This window comes from Bos grunniens, chromosome 7, assembly GCF_055505025.1.
Source record: "Bos grunniens cultivar Pamir isolate PY7600 chromosome 7, Bosgru_T2T1.0, whole genome shotgun sequence".
NCBI lineage: Eukaryota > Metazoa > Chordata > Mammalia > Artiodactyla > Bovidae > Bos > Bos grunniens.
The window spans coordinates 80157334-80177288 of record NC_141171.1 but is presented as its reverse complement, the minus strand read 5'-3'; the positions used below and the strand labels follow the sequence as shown (position 1 = coordinate 80177288).

General features: G+C 43.2%; 1 protein-coding gene across 5 annotated transcripts in view; it reads right to left on the bottom strand.

Annotated features, from left to right (window-relative positions):
* The window catches only part of TENM2 (teneurin transmembrane protein 2), a 1167677-nt gene that overhangs the window by 164797 nt on the left and 982925 nt on the right, over positions 1–19955 (bottom strand). For all 5 annotated transcript variants that reach the window (XM_086412765.1, XM_086412766.1, XM_086412768.1 and 2 more), the window contains 2 exons: positions 6894–7088; positions 617–817 (listed from right to left, as the gene is read on the bottom strand). In XM_086412765.1, the coding sequence (XP_086268891.1) occupies positions 617–817; positions 6894–7088 (396 nt within the window). The remainder of the gene's footprint in view (positions 1–616; positions 818–6893; positions 7089–19955) is intronic.

Genomic DNA, 19955 nt, shown 5'->3' with positions numbered 1-19955 from the left:
CCCACAGGAAGGGGGCGGAAAGATGATGGCTTGCTTGGATAGGTGCTGTCAGTGTGAATGGAACGGTTCTTGGAGAGGTGGGGACTGGCCTGAACTGTTGAACCGTTCCTTTTTAAGGTCACTTGGGAGGGAAGACATGTACTCTTAATTTTAGGAAAATAAAGTGTATGGTACAACTTCATTATTTTCCTGTCACTAGAGTATTGCAGAGCTTTATAACATGTTCACCCAGGACCCCAAGGGAGCCTCTTTTCTGTTTTATAGGACATTCCATTCAGTTTGTCTGGGACTGAATTGTTTGGTTTTGTTTTCTAGTACCTTTAGGGAGTGTACATAAGAAAGCTCTAATGCAAATAGAAGCGTCCCTCCCGGGCCCCTCATCCATTTGCGGTGACGAAACCAACAAGGCACAAGAACCTATGTGGATTCGTTTGCATGTTTCTCAAGGATCCAAGACTTCAGGGCTGAGAACAGAGTAAGAGAGGTACTATGCAACTGACTAAAGTCCCTCCCTTCCGAGCTAAGTGCAAAGAGTTGATTCCCATCTTTGTGGGCTCATGGAAGGAACACAGGGTGTGAGCATTGGGGGAAGTGAGGAGGAAACCTCTGGACTTACCGACGGAGCAGTCGGGACCCATCCAGTTGGGATCGCAGCTGCAGAGGCCAGTATCTGGGAGGTACGTGCCATGCCCACTACACTGGTCTGGGCACTGGACCCTCGCCAGCTCACAGTTGAGGCCACCCCAGCCAGGGCTGCAAAGGCATTCTCCATTTACACAGACCCCATGGCTGGAGCACGTAGGATCCAAGCAATCAACTGAAAAAAACAGAGGGGAAAAGTACTGATCACTCATGGGGGCGGGGACATGAAATACCAGCTGAGAGCTGAATGGACCAGTGGTTCACCAGTTCCTATCCACCTGCAAGAAAATGGAGCAGCCCCAGTAAGAGTTATGCGGCCCTTTGAAGAAGACCCATACAGAATGAAAGATTTTTGATTTGTTAAAACACTACATCTCAAACTTGAAGAGAATGTAAAGGAAAAAGGGAGATTTCTCAAGCGGAATTAGAGGAACTGAATACAGAGTTGTGTCACCCAACTTTGAGAGCTTTGTAAGGTTATAAGTAATAGTATCTTAACTGAACCACATCGGGGCTTCTGAGACTGGACCATGAATGCTGGTGATATCTTTAAATGTATCACCAAACCCAAACATCACCCACTATTGGAAAGAAGAGTAGAGAGGCTCAGTCTAACTTCACTAATACTTGACTTCAGAAGGTACCAAAAGATGAAAAAGAAAACCAGTGAGACTCATGCATGAGTCACTTTCCTAATTAAGTTTCACTTAGGATAAGTCTAAAATTAGTGTTCACTCTCTGAGCACATATCTACTCAAGAAGTTAGTAAATGTACAGGATGGAAGAGGAGAAAGTGGTTGTTGTTCAGTTGTGTCCGACTCTGCGACCCCATGGACTTGCCAGGCTTCTCTGTCCATGGGATTCTCCAGGCAAGAATACTGGAGTGGGTTGCCATTTCCTTCTCCAGGGGATGTTTCCAACCCAGGGAACGAACCTGGTTCTCCTTCACGTAAAGGCAGAGTCTTTACTGTCTGAACTACCAGGGAAGCCCAGAGAAAGTGAAGCTGGGTATGGAAATGACCCCAAAGGGGTCATCTTCCTACACATAGTCATGAGTGGACTGGATGGGGCAGTCTCTGGCTGTGTCACTGACCTTTCCACAGACGGTTACTCAGACAAATTAATGGTCAGATTCTGGTCATTGTTGTTCTGGCCAGTTTCATGGTCTGCTTGCTTGGCTATCTCAGTAATCAGAGTGGATACACACCCAGTAGTAACTTGAAGATTATTACTCTGGAATCAACTCAGAATGAGGAGAGGAATGAGATGCAAAGGCCAGTTGTCAAGGACAGGACTTTTTGTATGAGAATGTGACCCCAAACTAGGACATCCATCTACCTTGTGAAGCGCAAGTGTTAGTCACTCGGTCATGTCTGACTCTTTGCAACCCCATGAACTGTAGCCCTTCATGCTCCTCTGTCCATGGGATTCTCCAGGCAAGAATACTGGTGTGGGTAGCCATTCCCATCTCCAGGGGATCTTCCCGACCCAAGAACCCTGTGTTGTAGACAGATTCTTTACTGTCTGAGCCACCAGGGAAGCCCTCAGGGAAGCCCTCCTGCCCCCTCTCCATTTAGCTTGCAGGTAGGTAAACACAGCTTTTCAAAGGAAGACCAGCTCCCTTGGGTATTCCTAGAAAATGATGCAGTGGCATTTGGAGGAAAGAACACTGCACACTGTGGGGTCTGAGTGGTGAATAGTGATCTTGCAAGAAGCTTAGATGTTGCCTTGTGGATCATGGCAATGAAGGGAGGGTGTCTTATAATCTTATTTGACTAAGACATACATTTCGCTCATTTTAACAGCTTGGAAATCAGGTCTGTTGGCATAGATTAAATCATTTGCTTCTGCCATCATCTGGGGGCACAGCCAGCTTGAGATCACTTAAACCCTTTTCTTGAGGTTTTTCAGGCCACGTTGATAGTGTCATTCAGTCCCTTGTATGAATGTGTGCCATCTTGTAGTTCAGATTCTCAGAGAAGATTTTGATTTCTCTCTTTTCCCAGTGCCAAGACTGAAATAAGGTTTTTGTCCTCTAAATAGCTCACTGTGACATTCAGATGGGGTTCTAGCTTGCTGTAGTATAGTAGCTCTTTTTCTTTCTTATGATATACAAAGTAATGGTGTTATTTTAAAACTGATGGTACATCAGCTCCAAATATGGCATGATTTAGATTATCCAAACTACTTCATTCTGGGGGACATCAGACTCGAGGAACTTGGATTTAACTGAATTCATGATATTCCATGAAGCTTCCAAAGAGTACCTCTCCCTTCAGGTAAAAAGTAAGAATTTTCAGTGTTAAGAGATGTTTCTCAGGATCGCATTTGGACCTTCTCAGGAAGATACTATTTATGTAAATCAGCTCAAAATTATTTGAGCCACGAGGAAACAAAAGCTGCCACTGATTTTTTTTTTTTTTCCAATCAGGAATACTGTCTCAGAAAGGTACGTTTCAGTGATTTATTATCACTTAGAGATGTTTATGATGTTACTTGCTCTGGTTACAACCACTTTCAGGCTGAATTCATTCTCTTGGGGACTATTACTCCTGACGACATCAACCCTTTCTGATACTTTCTAATTTGCTCCATTCAGTCGGGTGGAGCACATCTGGCTGTAAATGAACTGAAAGGTTCCAACACACAGAAGACATTCACAAAGAGGCTGTGCAATGCCCTTGACAGCTCATGCCTTGCTCAGTCAAGAGAATATAGTAGGTGCTCAATACACATCTGCTGAGAGGATGAATGGCAGACTTCGTCATAAGCATTATTGTTAATGAGACAAATTTTCAGCGTGAAGGACTAACTGACAAGAAGGACAGAAGGGTGCCAACAACATCTTTCTTTGGGGAAGAATGTAGTGCAACTTGGAATCTACAAAATATGAACTCACTCGTTAAGCATCAATCTTGTCCATATTCTTTTCATAAAAGAAAACCCCAAAGTTCTGTCCTCATTTCGGACATAGAGAAAGAAACAAGTACATGAAAACACCTTGTGTGCTTTGCGCCTCAATAATGACTCCCCATCTATAATTAGCCACTTAAAATGTTTGGTGAGGTGCCAAGAGCTAGGAGCTTTCAAAAAACTGAAAAAACTGTAATATAATCATTTTCTTAAAAGGATGACATAAAAAGTAATATACCAAAAAAAAAAGAAAGAAAGAAAATGGCACTTTTCTTCCAGATTTAAATTAGTTTTCTCTGCTCTATCCTGAATTACAGTGTGGAGGAAGGAGGAAAATCCACTGAGATTTATTAGCCTTGGAGTGGAATGTCATCAAAAGAACCATTTGCTGTATCTAGAAATGGGAGATAACCCTTTCTCTGGTCATTGAGACCAGTAAATATGCCCTTTGTGCTACATAATTACAGCAGCCGATAGAATAACTAAATTCAGACTTTAAGGGGCATAGTTTCACTGAGAATTTTAAATTTGGTTCCAATTTCATAAGGTGGTCTTGTGGTCACGTCCTTAGAGTCTTCAGCAGGCAGGAGGGAGGCTGGCATTTTACAAAGCTTTATAAATAGAAACAGTGTTATACTTAAAAGGGGGACAGTGGCCTTTACCAGCTAAGTACCATGTGCCTTATACCGCCAGCCCCTTGGCAGCTGAAATCATTAGAACTCATTTAGTCTTGGGCCCTCTGTAGGTTTGACAAAAAAGGATTGTGAATGCAATTTTTATCCCTAAGGATAAAAAAGGAGGTCAAGGAGTTTTACAAACAATATGTACTATAAACCCCTGAAGAACCATGAATTACATTTATGAAGTTAAATGTCATTGAAAAATGACTCAACCATGAAACTGACATGAAAACATGGCTGACTGAAACTAATATGTCAATTCCTCTCTCATCACCTTCCCACTCCCCCAGATATCATTGAGTGAAGCCTCACGAATCTGTCCTTCCGTTTTCTTGTGCAAATTTGTTAATAGTACAACAACGTTTAGGCAGCAAAAACAGAGGATGGCAGCTATTGATTTCGTTGCCATGGCCATTTCAGGTAAATTGTTTGAACGTTATGGCTAGGATGAATATCAAAGAAAAAAAAAGCTAAATGGAAGAAAAAGTGCTGATCCAGGCTTTCTGATTCCATTTCCTGTTTTGAAAACAGCATATGAATCATTTCGGTTCATTCTTTTGGGGTAGCAGAAATCAATAGAGGAAACTTCATCCTCTCATAATGATCCACGTGACTTCCTTGTTTTGTTGGATGTTTAATTCATTCCAAACATTTAAATAAGACCAACTGGGACAGTGAGAACGTTGAGAAATTACTTGAAATTCCACTCATATAGATATACACAAGCCTTCCTGGACAGAAAAAATTCTAAGACGGGCAATGCCATGGTTCTATCACTACCCTCTTGCCAAATGATGTATGCAAAAGGTCGTTTTAACCTTTCTTGTCATATTATTGGCTTCTCCCATGTTTTCACAAAATGAAGCTTTGCCTCCTGCAGTCCATTTATCTTTAAGAACTTTGACCTTTTTATTAAATCAGCACTTCCTCCATCCAAACTCCCAATTTGGTTTTATGATGCAGACAGAGGGAGGAAGCCTACTTTTTATAACAGAAGAAAAAAGAGAGAGAGAGTTGAGTAAGTGATGACCTGGGGCGGGGGGTCACACTTCTGGGTCCCACTAAGGGCACCAGCACTGATGTATTGGAAAATCTTAGAATACTGTCACGGAAGCAGAGCCTTGTGGAAATAGTTCTAAAAACCATGAAATGGGAGATGTTACAAGGCGAGCTTTTGTATGTGTTTCTAAGGGTAAGCCATTGTCATTCCTCTGTAGTGAGGGCTGTAATGGTTTGTGAGTTTGTACAAAAACCCAGAGATCTGTGAAATAACAGGATGAAAGAACAGATCCACTTGCATCTAAGAACCTCGTGGCATCTGAGGTCCATTCTTAATCAGCTTGGCAGTGAGATGCTGGGAGAGTACATGGGTGCCTGACATTCAAGGATCTTTTCCGGGGAGACATCCTGGGTGGTCATCTCAAGCTGTTTCCTATGGGGGAGGTAATGGGCTTCATTCCTCCCCTTAGTTTGTTGGGCAAGTGGATGCTGATTTTTTCCACTGGGAGGATGGGAGAGAAACAGCCATTTGGGTTGCATGGGGACATTTCGCTGGGAGATGGACTGAGTGGAAAGATGCTGAAGACTTCCAATGCAAAGGCTGAGGAGCAGGTGAGGTTCTGAGAAGAAGGGTTTTTTACCTTCCTACCACTTGGGGTTGATTCTTTATATGGGAAGATGCAATAGGTGGCCATAGTCTGGAAGGGCAAACACAGAGGGGAAGGCTGACAGGCAGCTTGGCTGAGTTCCATTGCCATACAGGTCCCAACACTTGGCTACCAAATGACTTTTAGAAGCACCAACTGGAGTAACGAGGATGACTTAGCTTGTTTCTGAACACCTCCAGAGGGGAGCTCTTTACCTGTATTCCTGCATTTTCTCCTCCAAACCTCCCTTTTTCAATCTCTAAGCCTGATCTCTGATCATGTTTCGTCAAACTGGATTTAGCTGATTACATCCTCTGATTCCCCCTCTCCCCCCCCATGTGCTAGAGGCCACTTCAAAGCATAGAGTGAGTTCCTCAGGACTCATCAAATCCCAGCTTTCTCACTGCACACCCTCTCTCCTCTGTCTCTGTGACTGTAGGTAACCAGGATCGTTTGCTCTACATGGTGTCTCTAAACGACATGGGTACCCACTGTCTCTCAAGCCTGACTGTCTTTTATGAATATGAATTTTGGCAGAAATATTTACACAGACATATATGTATCTGAGATTACCAGGAACAGTTTTTTTTTTTTTTTTTTTAAAGCTTTGGGGAAGGGAGGAGAATTAAGGATTCTTGTTTGTTCTTAATGCATAGCATAATTCTCAATGTAGAGGGCTTTAAATAAAGCAGAAGAAAAGAGAAGAGGGGAAGGGCAAGGAAGGAAAAGGAAATGAAAGAGCAGGAAGGGAAGGAAGTAGAGGGAGAGAGAAGACAGAAAAACAAAGGAGAAAGAGAAAAGGAGCTAATTATCATAAAGTAGGGGAAAACAGACCATGCCTTTCAGAGCCACCCTTAAGCTCACTCTCTAAAGTCCTACAATTTAAGAAGTCCATTGAAGCTGAGGGGTTTGAAATGTAAAATGTTTCTTTCCTTTGCAAAACAGGGAGCCAGGACTAGGCTCATCAGCATAGGTCCAGACCTGCAGACACCAGCCCAGCCCTTGGGCTTACCTTCCTCGCAGTGCTCGCCCTTGTAGCCGGCTGAGCAGACGCAGTTGCCATCAATGCAGGAGCCGTGGCCCCCGCAGGAAGGATCAATGCACTGATTCAAGGGCACGTCGCACTCTGCGCCTTTCCAGCCGCTGTAGCACTGGCACGTCCCTTTAGAGTACTGTCCATTCCCGCTGCACAGCACGGGGCAGGCGGCTGCAAAGAGCGAAGACAGAGCACCAGGTCAGGGGGTCCAGAGCTTGAAGAACTGTGTCAGTCTAAGAAGGCAGAGCCCGCTGGGCATCTCAGCTCTGCCTGTACTGCTCTGGGCTGGGGACTTGGGCCATGGACTTGGCAGAGCAATTTTCAAATAAACAATCACCACCACCACAGAAATGCTACTAATGATCACTAATAAGAACCTGCCGTATAGCACAGGGGACTCTACTCAATACTCTGTAATGATCTACATGGGAAAAAAAATCTAAACATGAGTGGACATATGTATAACTGATTCACTTTGCTGTACAGCAGAAACTAATAGAACATTGTAAGTCAACTATACTCCAATAAAAATTAATTTTAAAATGCTACTAATAAAAGCAGTTACCATCAACTGAATGCTTATTATACTCTGGGCATGGCATAAGATGCTTTAGGTACAATTTACTGCTGAATCGTCATTACCACCCAGTGAGGTGGAGTTAGAATCACAATCCCATTTTATAGGGGAAGCTCAGACTGGGGAAAGAACTTTGCTGAAATCACAAAACTCAACAGTAGGGGGCCCATGGGAAATCAGGTTGCCTCACCTCTTAAGCTGTGCCCTTAACTAAGACCCAAGGACAAGCAAGTATTGTTGCTGTTGTTGGTAAGGGGGATCGGGACCCATTTTGCTGAATATTTTACCTTCAGATTGCTGCTGCTGCTAAGTCGCTTCAGTCGTGTCTGACCCTGTGTGACCCCATAGACGACAGCCCACCAGGCTCCCCTGTCCCTGGGATTCTCCAGGCAAGAACACTGGAGTGGGTTGCCATTTCCTTCTCCAATGCATGAAAGTGAAAAGTGAAAGTGAAGTTGCTCAGTCGTGTCCGACTCTTTGCGACCCCATGGACTGTAGCCTACCAGGCTCCTCCGCCCATGGGATTTTCCAGGCAAGAGTACTGGAGTGGGGTGCCACTGCCTTCTCTGTACCTTCAGATTAGTCAACTGCTATTCCTGGTAAGTTTATGTTCATTAAAAAGGAAGGGGATGGGCCAGTGTTGAGACACAACCTCTCTATGCTTCACTTTCCTTATCTAGACCACAAAGAAATAACTGCCGACCCCAAAGGGTAATGTGTGATAAAGAATAAAGAGGAAAGATGCCTGGCCTTAAAAAAAAAAAAAAAAAGGACTGGAGGGCAGGCTAAAGACAGGAAATCTCTAGCAGTTCTCTAGCAGGGACCCTCTTTCATCTGTTGAGAGGAAGAAGGCTGACAATCAGAGGGGATGGCCTGGTATGAATTATCAACAATTCTCACCAGTTTGGCTTCAATTATGCTGATACTGTTCCTTTGGAGGTCATTAAGAGTGGGATTTTTGTGGTCAACTTCAGGCTTTGGGCTTTGCACTTCAGGATCAGTTTGTAAAGAATCTGAATTTCCAACCTGCCTTCTGTTGTTCAGTCATTAAGTTGTGTCCGACTCTTCGTGACCCCGTGGACTGCAGCACGCCAGGCTTCCTTGTCCTTCACTGTCTCCAGGAGTTTGCTCAAATTCATGTCCATTGAACTGGTGACACTATCTAACCATCTCATTCTTTGCCACCCCCTTCTTCTTTTGCCTTCTAGAGGAGGGAATGGCAAACTACTCCACTATTCTTGCTGCGAGAACCCCATGAATAGTATAAAAAGGCAAAAAGATATGACACCAGAAGACGAGCCCCCCAAGTCAGAAGGTGTGCGATATGCTACTGGGGAAGAGTGGAGGGCAATTACTAATGGCTCCAAAAAGAATGAAGATGCTTCAGTGGAAATGAAGATGCCAAAGTGGAAATGACGCCCAGTTGAGGATGTGCCTGGTGCTAAAAGTAAAGTCCAATGCCATAAGGAACAATACTGCATAGGAACTTGGAACGTCAGGTCTATGAATCAAGGTAAATTGGATGTGGTCAAGCAGGAGATGGCAAGAGTGAATGTATCGACATCTTAGGAATCAGTGAACTAAAATGGACAGAAATGGGTGGATTTAATCCGATGACCATATCATTATATCTACTTCTGTGGACAAGAATCTCTTAGAAGAACCTGGCTTTTAGTGTGAGCCTAAAATGAGGACACTGTTCCAGGTTATGGAACTGGCATCCAGAGACCTTCAGAAATGACCTACAGAGGTATTTTTAGTGATTCCTGGTTTACCTGCGATTTGTGATGCCGTGGCTCCAAGAATTCTGCAGTCACATATGTGTGTACAACTGGAATGGTCTCCCCATCCCCTGATGTGATTCCATTATCTAATTAGATCACTCCATAATAATGGCCCCACCCACCTTATCAATCCCCCTTTGTTGTCATGTTGTTTATTTTTTATAGTAATTCATTCTCCTTCTGTGAGTGTTTAATTTCCCAAAGATATAGTAAACTACAGAAGGACAAGATTGTGGTTATCAGTGTTGATTTCCTTCTAGTGCTACATTCATCAATGTTAGCTTGCTTGAGTAAATATTTCTATTATGTTCTTGATTCATTCAGGGATTCCCAAGTTGTGGGGGTGTGGGCAAGCACTACATGGCCATTTATGAAAGGTGTGGAAAGAACAATTTCTACAGTGGACCTCATGTTGTACATACAATGCCTTTTTTCTGGGGAAGGGTGTGCTGATGGTAATTGACCTTAATTATAAACTGATGTGAAACAAAAACATCTCAACAGTTGACATATGATGGAGGGGTTATTTCCTCCCCTGCCCAACAAATGCTTTGTAGTAGAATAAGTGAAAAAAAAAAAGGCCATTTCCAGTAGAATTCTTATCCTTATGACTCTATTAATACCAGAAAAGAAGAATGAGTTCAAAAGTGAGAACATCAAAGTTACATGTTAAATTTAGATAAAATCTCTCTAAATATTGAGAACTTGCCTTCTATTCCAAGAGACTTGAGTGGAGAGACCCATAGAGTTTCTACCCATGCTGACTGTCTGAGAGAGAGTAGAGGGAAGAGTTTTAAATCAGGGAACCCAAGATTCAAAATTAGAGACTGTGTTAATATGAACAAGTATGAGAAATGATGGGCTTTCTCAAAGTTTGCAGAGGGCTTCCAGGACAAAGTACACTGGTTCCATGTCAGTGCCCCAGGACACACTCACGCTAAGCTCTAGGTCAGGGATGGCCGTTGAGTGCCCATGGGCCACTATTCTCCCTTCCTGCACCTCTGCAGAGACGAATCAAAGCATTTTGCTCTCCCGAGTCTAGAAAAAGCCTGAAAACCTTCAAGGTAGCGGCCCTGGCTGGGACTTGGGAGCAGGCGGACAAGAGAAAACTCAGTTGCCCTTTCTGATCTAGGTAACACTGAAGATATCTCCTGGTGGGAAAACTTGAATAAGCACCATTTCTTACCCCCCGCCACCCATGCACACTCAAGAGGGAAAAGAGTGAGAAGTGTGAGTATCTAGTGGGATGAGCTTCCAAGGGCTGTTTCTGACCTGAGGGTTATATATTAGACTAGTTCTGGATGGCAGAGAAAGTTACATTAAATCACCACCAATGGGCTTCCACTGGACATTCCTTCCACCCCAAAGGTGGAGGAGGGTAAGAAGCAAAGAGGAAAAAATTATTGTCTTTATCAATTGAAAAATAAAGTTAGGATTATTTTCTTATTTCATATTGAAACAGCTTCTCTTTTGCAAAAACTCTAAGGTGGTGAAAAAACATTGGATTCTCTAGAATGTAAGCATGGATTTATTTAAAACCAGGTGCCTGGTTTAAAATGTGACCTACTTACATTTCTCAGGGAGAAAAAAAGGGAGAACAGTCAGGTCAGAGAGTTCTCTACATTCTAAAAGCAGCCTTCCTTCAACATGTTTGCTGCATGCTCACCAGGAGGGTGGTAAAAAATGCAAAACACTGTGATGTTCTTCAGAAAGCAGGACACTTGACAGGCTCCACTGATGTTACATGAAAAAAAAAAAAATAGAAGGCAGGCTAAAGAAGCATGAAGCTCTCTAATAACCCGTTTGCCATGGGACAGAGTGCAAATGCCAGATGAGCCCCCTCTGGTAGCCACTGTTGACCTGCATCAGAGAGAACTCCTTCCCTCAGGGTAACTGACTCATCCTCAGACATAATTCAACCCAGAGCACCCCAGTATGGAAAGCTCAGCCTGATCCTCACCTGGAAGGCTGCACATGAAGTAGGGACCTCCTTCTGCATTAATAACTTTTCTTACTAGTTTTACTCTCACTAATTCTACAAGATTTTTTTTTATAGCAAGTTATAGGACAAATATTTCTGCTCCACCTGCCTGCAAGTGATATGGAACAGTTAAGTGGAAAGAACAAGGGTTTTGCTGCCAGAAAGACGTGGGTTCAAATCCTCACCCATCACTTACCAGCTGTGGGATTTTGACAAGATTACCAAACTTCTCTGAGACCCACACTCCCCACAAAAAACCCGTCTCTTTGAGTCGCTGGGAGCAGTACGTGTGCGAAGATCTTTGAGGACTCAAAACAGTAGCTGACACCTGGCGTAGAAATCAATCGATGTTCCCTGTGACATTCCAAACTGAGTGACCAAACTGACTCCCAGGTCTCAAAGGCACACATACCACCACCACCACCACAGCTCCAAATAATACTAACAGAAAGATCTCATCTTGTTCTTCCCCTGCTTGTGGGTGGGAGGTGGTTCTGGAACCACAGTGGAAAGTTTTATTTCCAGTCTCTCTTCCTTCTTCCTAAGGCTTTAAAGGAGCATGGTACTATACATCCAAGCTTCTATTTAAAATTAATTAAAACATTTGCACAAAGTGGCTATTTCTGTTTTAGTAAATCTAGTAAATGGAAGCTCTAAGACTTTTCTCAGAAGAAAAATAAATTACTGCTGCCACTAATGACTGAAAAGTTACAGGCTGATGACAAAATTATGACACAATTTAGATTCACCTAAATGGTGTAAAACTCATTTTAGTGATCAAGCTGGAGCTTTCCCCTCACCGCCCTAAAGTTCTCCATAAAGGATGAAGTGAATTATCCATGTTATTTACTCATTGGGAAGTAACAGGACAAGTCAGGCATGTCGGCTGCTTTAAGTGAAATGGGTGCCATTTCTTTGGGGCTTGCAGTACAGCGAGCAGCTGGAGAGAAGACAGAGGGAGTTGAAGAGGGCCAGTCAGCCAGACACACAGGGAGCACGCCTGCATCTTGACGAGGCATCTGCGGGCTGGGCTAGATGTTGGAGGGATTTTTCAAATAAAGTGTCTTTTTAAAAACAGGGTTCCATATGGTTCTGCAATTCCATCCCTGGGCATATATCCAGACAAAACTACAATTTGAAAAGGTACATGCGCCCCAATGTCCATGGCAGTGCTAGCGCTATTTACTAGAGTCAAGACATGGAGACAACCGAAATGCCATCAACAGATGAATGGATAAAGATAGACACGCATACATATATACAATATATACATATATACAACAGAACACTACTCAGCCATAAAAAAGAATGAATTAATGCCATTCACAGCAGGATGGACCTAGAGATTATTATACTCAGTGAAGTAAGTCAGAAAGAGAAAGACAAATACCACATGATGTCACTTACATGTGGAGTCTAAAATACAACACAGATAAACTTATTTACAAATCAGAAACAGACTTGCGGGTGCCAAGGGGGTGGGTGGGGAAGGGAAGGACTGGGAGTTTGGGATCAGCAGTTGCAGACTATTATATACAGAATGGATAAGCACCAAGGTCCTATTGTATATAGCACATGTATCTATATTCAATATCCTATGATAAACCATAGTGGAAAAGAATATGAAAAAGAATGTATAAATGAGTCACTTTGTTGTACAGCAGAAATTAACATAACATGGTAAACCAATTAGACTTAAATTTGAAAAAACAAATAATGTGTCTTTCAAAATTGATATGAAATCTGATTGAACATTTCTCTGGAAAAAAGACTGGAGACTACTTGAGCCTAGGACTCCGAGAAATTGTCAAAACTGTACTAACAATTGGTTGCCTCACATCCCAGTTAGTCAATAAACACTTACGAACAACCTAATATATGCGAGTAGCTGGCTTAGGTGGTAGGAAAAAAGGACAGAGAAATAAAGATGCCTCGAGTCCTCTGAGGCAATTAAGGATATAATATTAATATTTTGGGTCATGGAGGTGAGACAAAGTTCAGTGTCATTGAAACCAAAAGAGGTGTCCCGTTGTCTTTAGAGATTGTGGACACAGTTTGGTGCTGAGCTGAAGTCAGGAAAGGCAAGTTTCCATTATTTCTGGGCTCCTGCAGGTGACAATCTATTTGATAGTCAATAAAGTCTGACCTCTATTACACACCATAAATTTGATACAGATTAAAGATCCAAATAAGAAAAAAGACTGACACAGTATTTGAAAAAATACTGAAGACTAATTTTATTTTCTTGTGAATGGGATATATAAAAAAGATAAATTCAAGGGACCAAGAAGATCAGCTTTGAGAAAAGTACACTGATATGAATGCAGAGTTCCAAAGAATAGCGAGAAGAGATAAGAAAGCCTTCTTAAGTGAACAATGCAAAGAAATAGAGGGAAACAATAGAATGGGAACAACTAGAGGTCTCTTTAAGAAAACTGGAGATACCAAGGGAAAATTTTATGCAAAGATGGGCACAGTAAAGGACAGGAATAGTATCGACCTAACAGGAGCAGAAGAGATTAAGAAGAGGTGGCAAGAATACACAGAAAAACTATACCAAAAAGGTCTTAATGACCTAGGTAACCATGATGATGTGGTCACTCATCTACAGCCAGACATCCTGGAATGTGAGGTCAAGTGAGCCTTAGAAGCATCACTATGAACAAACCTAGTGGAGGTGATGGAATTCCAGTTGAGCTATTTCAAATCCTAAAAGATGACGCTGTGAAAGTGCTGCACTCAATATGCCAGCAAATTTGGAAAACTCAGCGTGGCCACAGGACTGGAAAAGGTTAGGTTTCATTCCAATCTCAAAGAAAGGTAATGCCAAAAAAAATGTTCAAACTAACACACAATTGTGCTCATTTCACATGCTAGCAAGGTAATGTTCAAAATCCTTTGAGCTAGGATTCAACAATACATGAACTGAGAACTTCCAGATGTACAAGCTGGGTTTAGAAAAGGCAGAGGAACCAGAGATCAAATTGCCAATATCTGTTGTATCCTAGAAAAAGCAAGAAAATTCCAGAAAAACATCTACTTCTGCATCATTGACTACACTAAAGCCTTTGAGTGTGTGGATCACAACAAACTGTGGAAAATTCTTAAAAAGATGTCTCCTGAGAAACCTGTATGGAAGTCAAGAAGTGATAGAACCAGATAAGGAACAATGGACCAGTTCCAAGTTGGGAAAGGAGTACGTCAAGGCTGTATATTGTCACCCTGCTTATTTAACTTATATGCAGAGTACATCATGTGGAATTCTGGGCTGGATGAAGCACAAGCTGGAATCAAGATTTCTGGGAGAAATATCAATAACTTCAGATATGCAAATAACACCACCCTATGGGAGAAAGTGAAGAGGGATTAAAAAGCCTCTTGATGAAGGTGAAAGAGGAGAGTGAAAAAGCTGGCTTAAAACTCAACATTCAAAAAACTAAGGTCATGGCATTCGGTTCAATCACTTCATGGCAAACAGGTGGGGAAACAATGCAAACAGTGACTGACTTTATTTTCTGGGGCTCCAAAATCACTGCGGATGGTGACTGTAGTCATAAAATTAGAAGACGGTTGCTCCTTGGAAAAAAAGCTATGATAAACCTGGACAGTGTATTAAAAAGCAGAGCCATCACTTGGCCAGCAAAGGTCCATCTAGTCAAAGCTATGGTTTTTCCAGTAGTCATGTATGGATGTGAGAGTTGGACTGTAAAGAAAGCTGAGTGCTGCAGAATTGACGCTTTTGAACTGTGGTGTTGGAGAAGACTCTTGAGAGTCCCTTGGACTGCAAGGAGATCAAACCAGTCCATCCTAAAGTGAATCAACCCCAAATATTCATTGGAAGGACTGGTGCTGATACTGAAATTCCAATACTTTGGCCACCTGATGCGAAGAGCCAACTCACTGGAAAAGACCCTGATTCTGGGAAAGACTGAGGGCAGGAGGAGAAGAGGGCAACAAAGGATGAGATGGTTGGATGGAATCACTGATTCATTCGACATGAGTTTGAGCAGGCTCTGGGAGATGGTGAAGGACATGGAAGCCTGGTGTGCTGCAGTCCATGGGGTTGCAAAGAGTTGCAACTGAATAACACGACAACTGAGGAAACACTGGGGAAATATATTTTCTAACATTTTACAGAATAAAGCTTGGCATATGAAATACAAAAGGAACTCTTACAAATCAATAAAGGGAGACAAACAAATGAAAACCTGGGCAAAGGACAGATAAATATAAACATAAACTGCCAATAAGGATTTCCCTGGTGGTGCAGTGGCTAAGAATCTATCTGCTAAAGTAGCAGATACAGGTTTGATCCCTGTTCCAGGAAGATCCCACATGCCACAGAGCAACTAAGCCTGTGGGCAACAACTACTGAGCGTGTGGTCTAGAGCCCAGGAACTGCCACTACGGAACCTGTGTGCTACAACTACTGAAGCCCTTGTGCCAAGAGCCTGTGCTCCACAATAAGAGAAGCCAGCACGACGAGAGGCCCATGTGCTGCAATGAAGAGTAGCCCCAACTCTCCACAGCTAGACAAAGCCCAGGCTCAGCAACAAAGACTCAGTGCAATGAAAAAAAAAAATCGCCAATAAAAGTATGAAAAGTTCTCAACTTCACTAGCAATTAAATAAATATAGATAAAAATGAGAAATAATCTTTGACTTATCAGATTAAAGAAATCTATAACTTTTATATGTAGAATGGATAAAAGACAAGGTCCTACCATACAGCACAGAGAAACTATACTCAATATCCTATGATAAACCATAATGGAAAAGAGTATAAAAAAAGAATGTATACACATATAACTGAATTACTTTGCTGTATAGCAGAAATTAATACAACTCTCAATAAAAAAAAATTTAAAAATTGAAAATACATAACTTCCAATGCTGCCACAGCTGAGGGGAAACGGGCTCTGTCACAGTGGATGGGGGGCAGAAGTTCAAACTAGCTTCCAGGGGGCTCATTTGCTCCCATCTGAATAGCTCCTTGGCTCACCATGCCCAGCTGACAAGCCTGTTGACCTTGGTGCCTCAGTTTTCCCTTCCTATGAAATGGGTGGGACAAGAAAGGACCGTTTTTGCAGGAAGAGTGAGGAGGATGGAAAGCAGAACTAAGAAGCCATGACAAAATTATAGATGCAAACATGACCGGCCAGTCTCCTCACGATGATAGTCTCTGACCGGAGCCGCCCCCCGCCTTCCTGCCTGGATTACTCAGACACTTTAGTTGGCCTCAGTCTAGGGGGAAAGATCCAGCAGCCCCTGTGAAGACAGGAAAGCCAAGGATGCTTCTGACAGAGCCTCTGGCTCAGAGGGCCAAAGTTCGGGTGCACCCACTTCCTCATTCCCGTTCTGTCAAAAGGCACATTAATAAGCAAGGAAGCGATTCAGGGAAGAATTTCCAGAAGGACGAAAAACTCATCAGGTGTGTCAGATCTCTGACATTCAGGAGCCATGTGGGGAAAGCAGCACACGCTGACTTAAGCACGAAAGTATGGATGCTTTAATTAATCCGGGGTGAATTTAATTGCTTTAGTTAAGTGGAAATCGGGTTAAAAATGATGCAGAGCATGCTGGGGTGTGTTAAAAACATGACATATGAGTTGGATGAATCGATAAATTAAAAGTGCACAGATGTTTTAATTAAACCCAGGGAAGTTAACGAAGATCGCAAGAGACTTTTAAGCCTATGATTAATTCAATTCATTTAAAATACCTGTAGAGATATGGGGATGCCTCCATTTTGAGAGTTATAAAAGTTCTCAATCGATAAGGGCTTAAGCTTTTCTTAAAAAACGTCTAAGTTTTTCTGTGTGTGTATGTGTGATCGAACAGCATTAATTACATAATGAATATTTAAAATTTTCAGAGTACACAGTAAGCTTTTTTGCAGCTCACATCCACACTGAAGTAACTTTTCATTCTTATTGTGATTCAGGCATTGAGATGGGCTTGGAAGTTACTGGTGTCCGGTTGTCTGTAAGCATGGGAGCTCCCCCAAGACACGAAGGCCTGTTTGTTCACTGTTTATTGACTGGTACATAGAAGAGGACCAGGCAGTGCAGGCTTATGAGTTAGACAGCTCAGATTTCCCTTCGGTTTTACCAGTGATGTGACTCTGGACACCTTATTTTCAGCCTCATTTTCTTTATCTTCAAAATAGGACTAAATTGTTGGATTACCTAACCCGTGGTGTTTTTAAGAGGATGAAATGAGATAATGCCTGTGAAGTGCTATGTACAATGCCTGGCACATAGTAAGAAATCTATAGGTATGATTTATCATCATTTTTTTAGGAGAAAATTGTTCCAGATTATCATATCATAAAGAGACAAGAAGGACTTCCTTGGCAGTCCAATGGTAAAGACTCCACACTCCCAAGCAGGGGGCCGAGGTTCCATCCCTGGTTGGGGAGCCTAAGATTCTGCATGCCACACTGGGGCCAAACACCAACAAACAAAAAGACCAAGAGACAGGGGAGGGGGAAACGCTCTTTCCCATCACCCATCCTGGCTGACCTCCTCTCTAAAGACTGGTTTATCTCCCAATATGGAACGTTTTTTTCCTAAAACCAGAGTATGTTCCCACCTCTCTACGTCTCATTCCTACAGCAGGTTTCCCTAGGGTTAGGCCCTCTGCTTTCTCGGTCTGCTCTGCTTATCTAGTTTTAAAAGGAAACAAAAAGATTTTTAGCCTCAGAAGTAACTTGACTCGGGGGAGGGCTGATGGAGAGATTGCTGTTTGGTGGTGTACCACCCAGCAGGAGTGTCCACGTTCTGGAGGCAAGGCTCTGCAGGAGGGCACCAAAGAAAGGGCACTGCAGCTTCCAAACGGAGGCAGCAGGCATCCTCTGTCCCTGCCTGGCAAGCTGGGGAGAGTGGAAGGTAAATGAGATATTGCCGCTCCTGCTCTCTGGGCCATCTGGGCAGAGTCCAAGGGCAGCGGCATCCAGACTCAGACCTGGATGTGCGCCCAAGTCATCTGGGGATGCTGTGAGAATGAGATTCTGATTCAGAGGGTCTGGTGTGGGGCCGGAGGTTTGGATATTGAACAGGTTCCCCAGGCTGATGCTAGCACCCCAGACCTACTGAATCAGAAACTCTGGGGGGAACCCAGCAAGCTGTGAGTTAACAGGTGATCCTGATGAGCAGGGCTCTAAAGCCACGCCTGGGTGAGTACCTTAGCTTCTCTGAGTCTCAGTTTCCTTAGTTCTGAAATGGGGATGACCCAAGATCATTCCGTTTAAACCCTCTGCACAGGGCCTGGCATTCACTTCATGTTCAATATGGGCAGAGATTCTTACACTACTTTACCAAAGGTGCCTTTGCTGAGTGTGGACACTCACTTTCTGCAAAGCCTGAACCAAGGGCCTGGCTTCAAGCTCCATCTCCTGGGTCCTTGCCGCCAAGAAATTTCTGCACATTTTCTCAGGTCAAGGACAGGAACAAGGAGAGGTGGGATTCAGCCTTGAACTGCACTGGGCGGTGGAACGACTCCTGTGGGCAGCAGCCATGGCCCCTGGCCAGTCTGTATTACAGGGGATTGTGAGGGAGGTGGGGTGGCAGAGGGAGACAGGTGTGAAAGACAGGTGGTCTAAAGGAACATCCGTGCTTGTTCCAGGAAAGACAGGTGGAATCTGAGACAGGTGAGCCAGCTGTGAAAGGGGAAAGTGGCTTCCTTGGCAGAGATGCTCCGAGGGGAGCATTTCTGGGGTGGTGGGGAGGACCCCTATATCACTGGTGGAGATGAAGGGGCTCATCATTCCCCTCCCGAGTGCAGATGTCCACTTGGGGGAGGAACTGATGGGGAAATGGGAAACAGGTGAGCGGATGAAGCCAGCCAGGAGAGCCAGATAGCTGAGTTTCTGTGACGGTTTTAGAGTAAGTGAGGGGTCACTGCTCCTCATTTAGGAGATTTTTCTGCCAAGTTAGGAAAACCAAGATAGGGTCACAAGTTTCAAAGTCAGCCAGACATGGCATCAACATCTAGCCTGCAGTGTGACCTTGGGCAAGTAGTTTTCTTTCTCTGAGTCTCTGTTTCTCCTGGATAACAGTGATTTCCAAGGCTTGTGAAGATTAACGCTGGGTAGTACTTATGGAGCATTCAATACGTGTCAAGCATGGTTCTACATGCTTGACATGCATTTACTTTTTAGTTCTCACAGCAATCCATCAGGTAATATTGCTATTGCCCCCATATTATGGATTCGACAACAAAGGCTTAGAGAGGTTAAGTAATTTTCTACAGTGGGTATAGTTTCAAATACCTGCTTTGCCACTCTCTACCTAGGAAATCCTAGTTTCCTCTCCTGAGGGTTTCCTGGGGTTCAAATCCAAATCCCAGTGTATATCTGCTACACAAACTGCGTGCCAAGCACATCTTCCTACACTCACATCTTCGGTGAATCCATCTCACGGCTGGTCTAACGTTAAGGGTTCAGGCCGGATTGTTTGGTTTGAATCCTGGCAATACCACTTATGAGCTGAGTGATCTTGAGCGAGTTACTTAACTGCTCTGTGTTTCATTTTCCTTGCCTGTAAGAGGGGATGATAATCATCTATAAAATAGGACAATAAATGATTCATTGAGCTAATTATACAGTTGTTTAGTGCAGTAGCTGCACACAATAAGCACTCAATACATGTCAGTGATGATGACAATGATTTGACTTTAGTGCTAGAACTTGGCCAA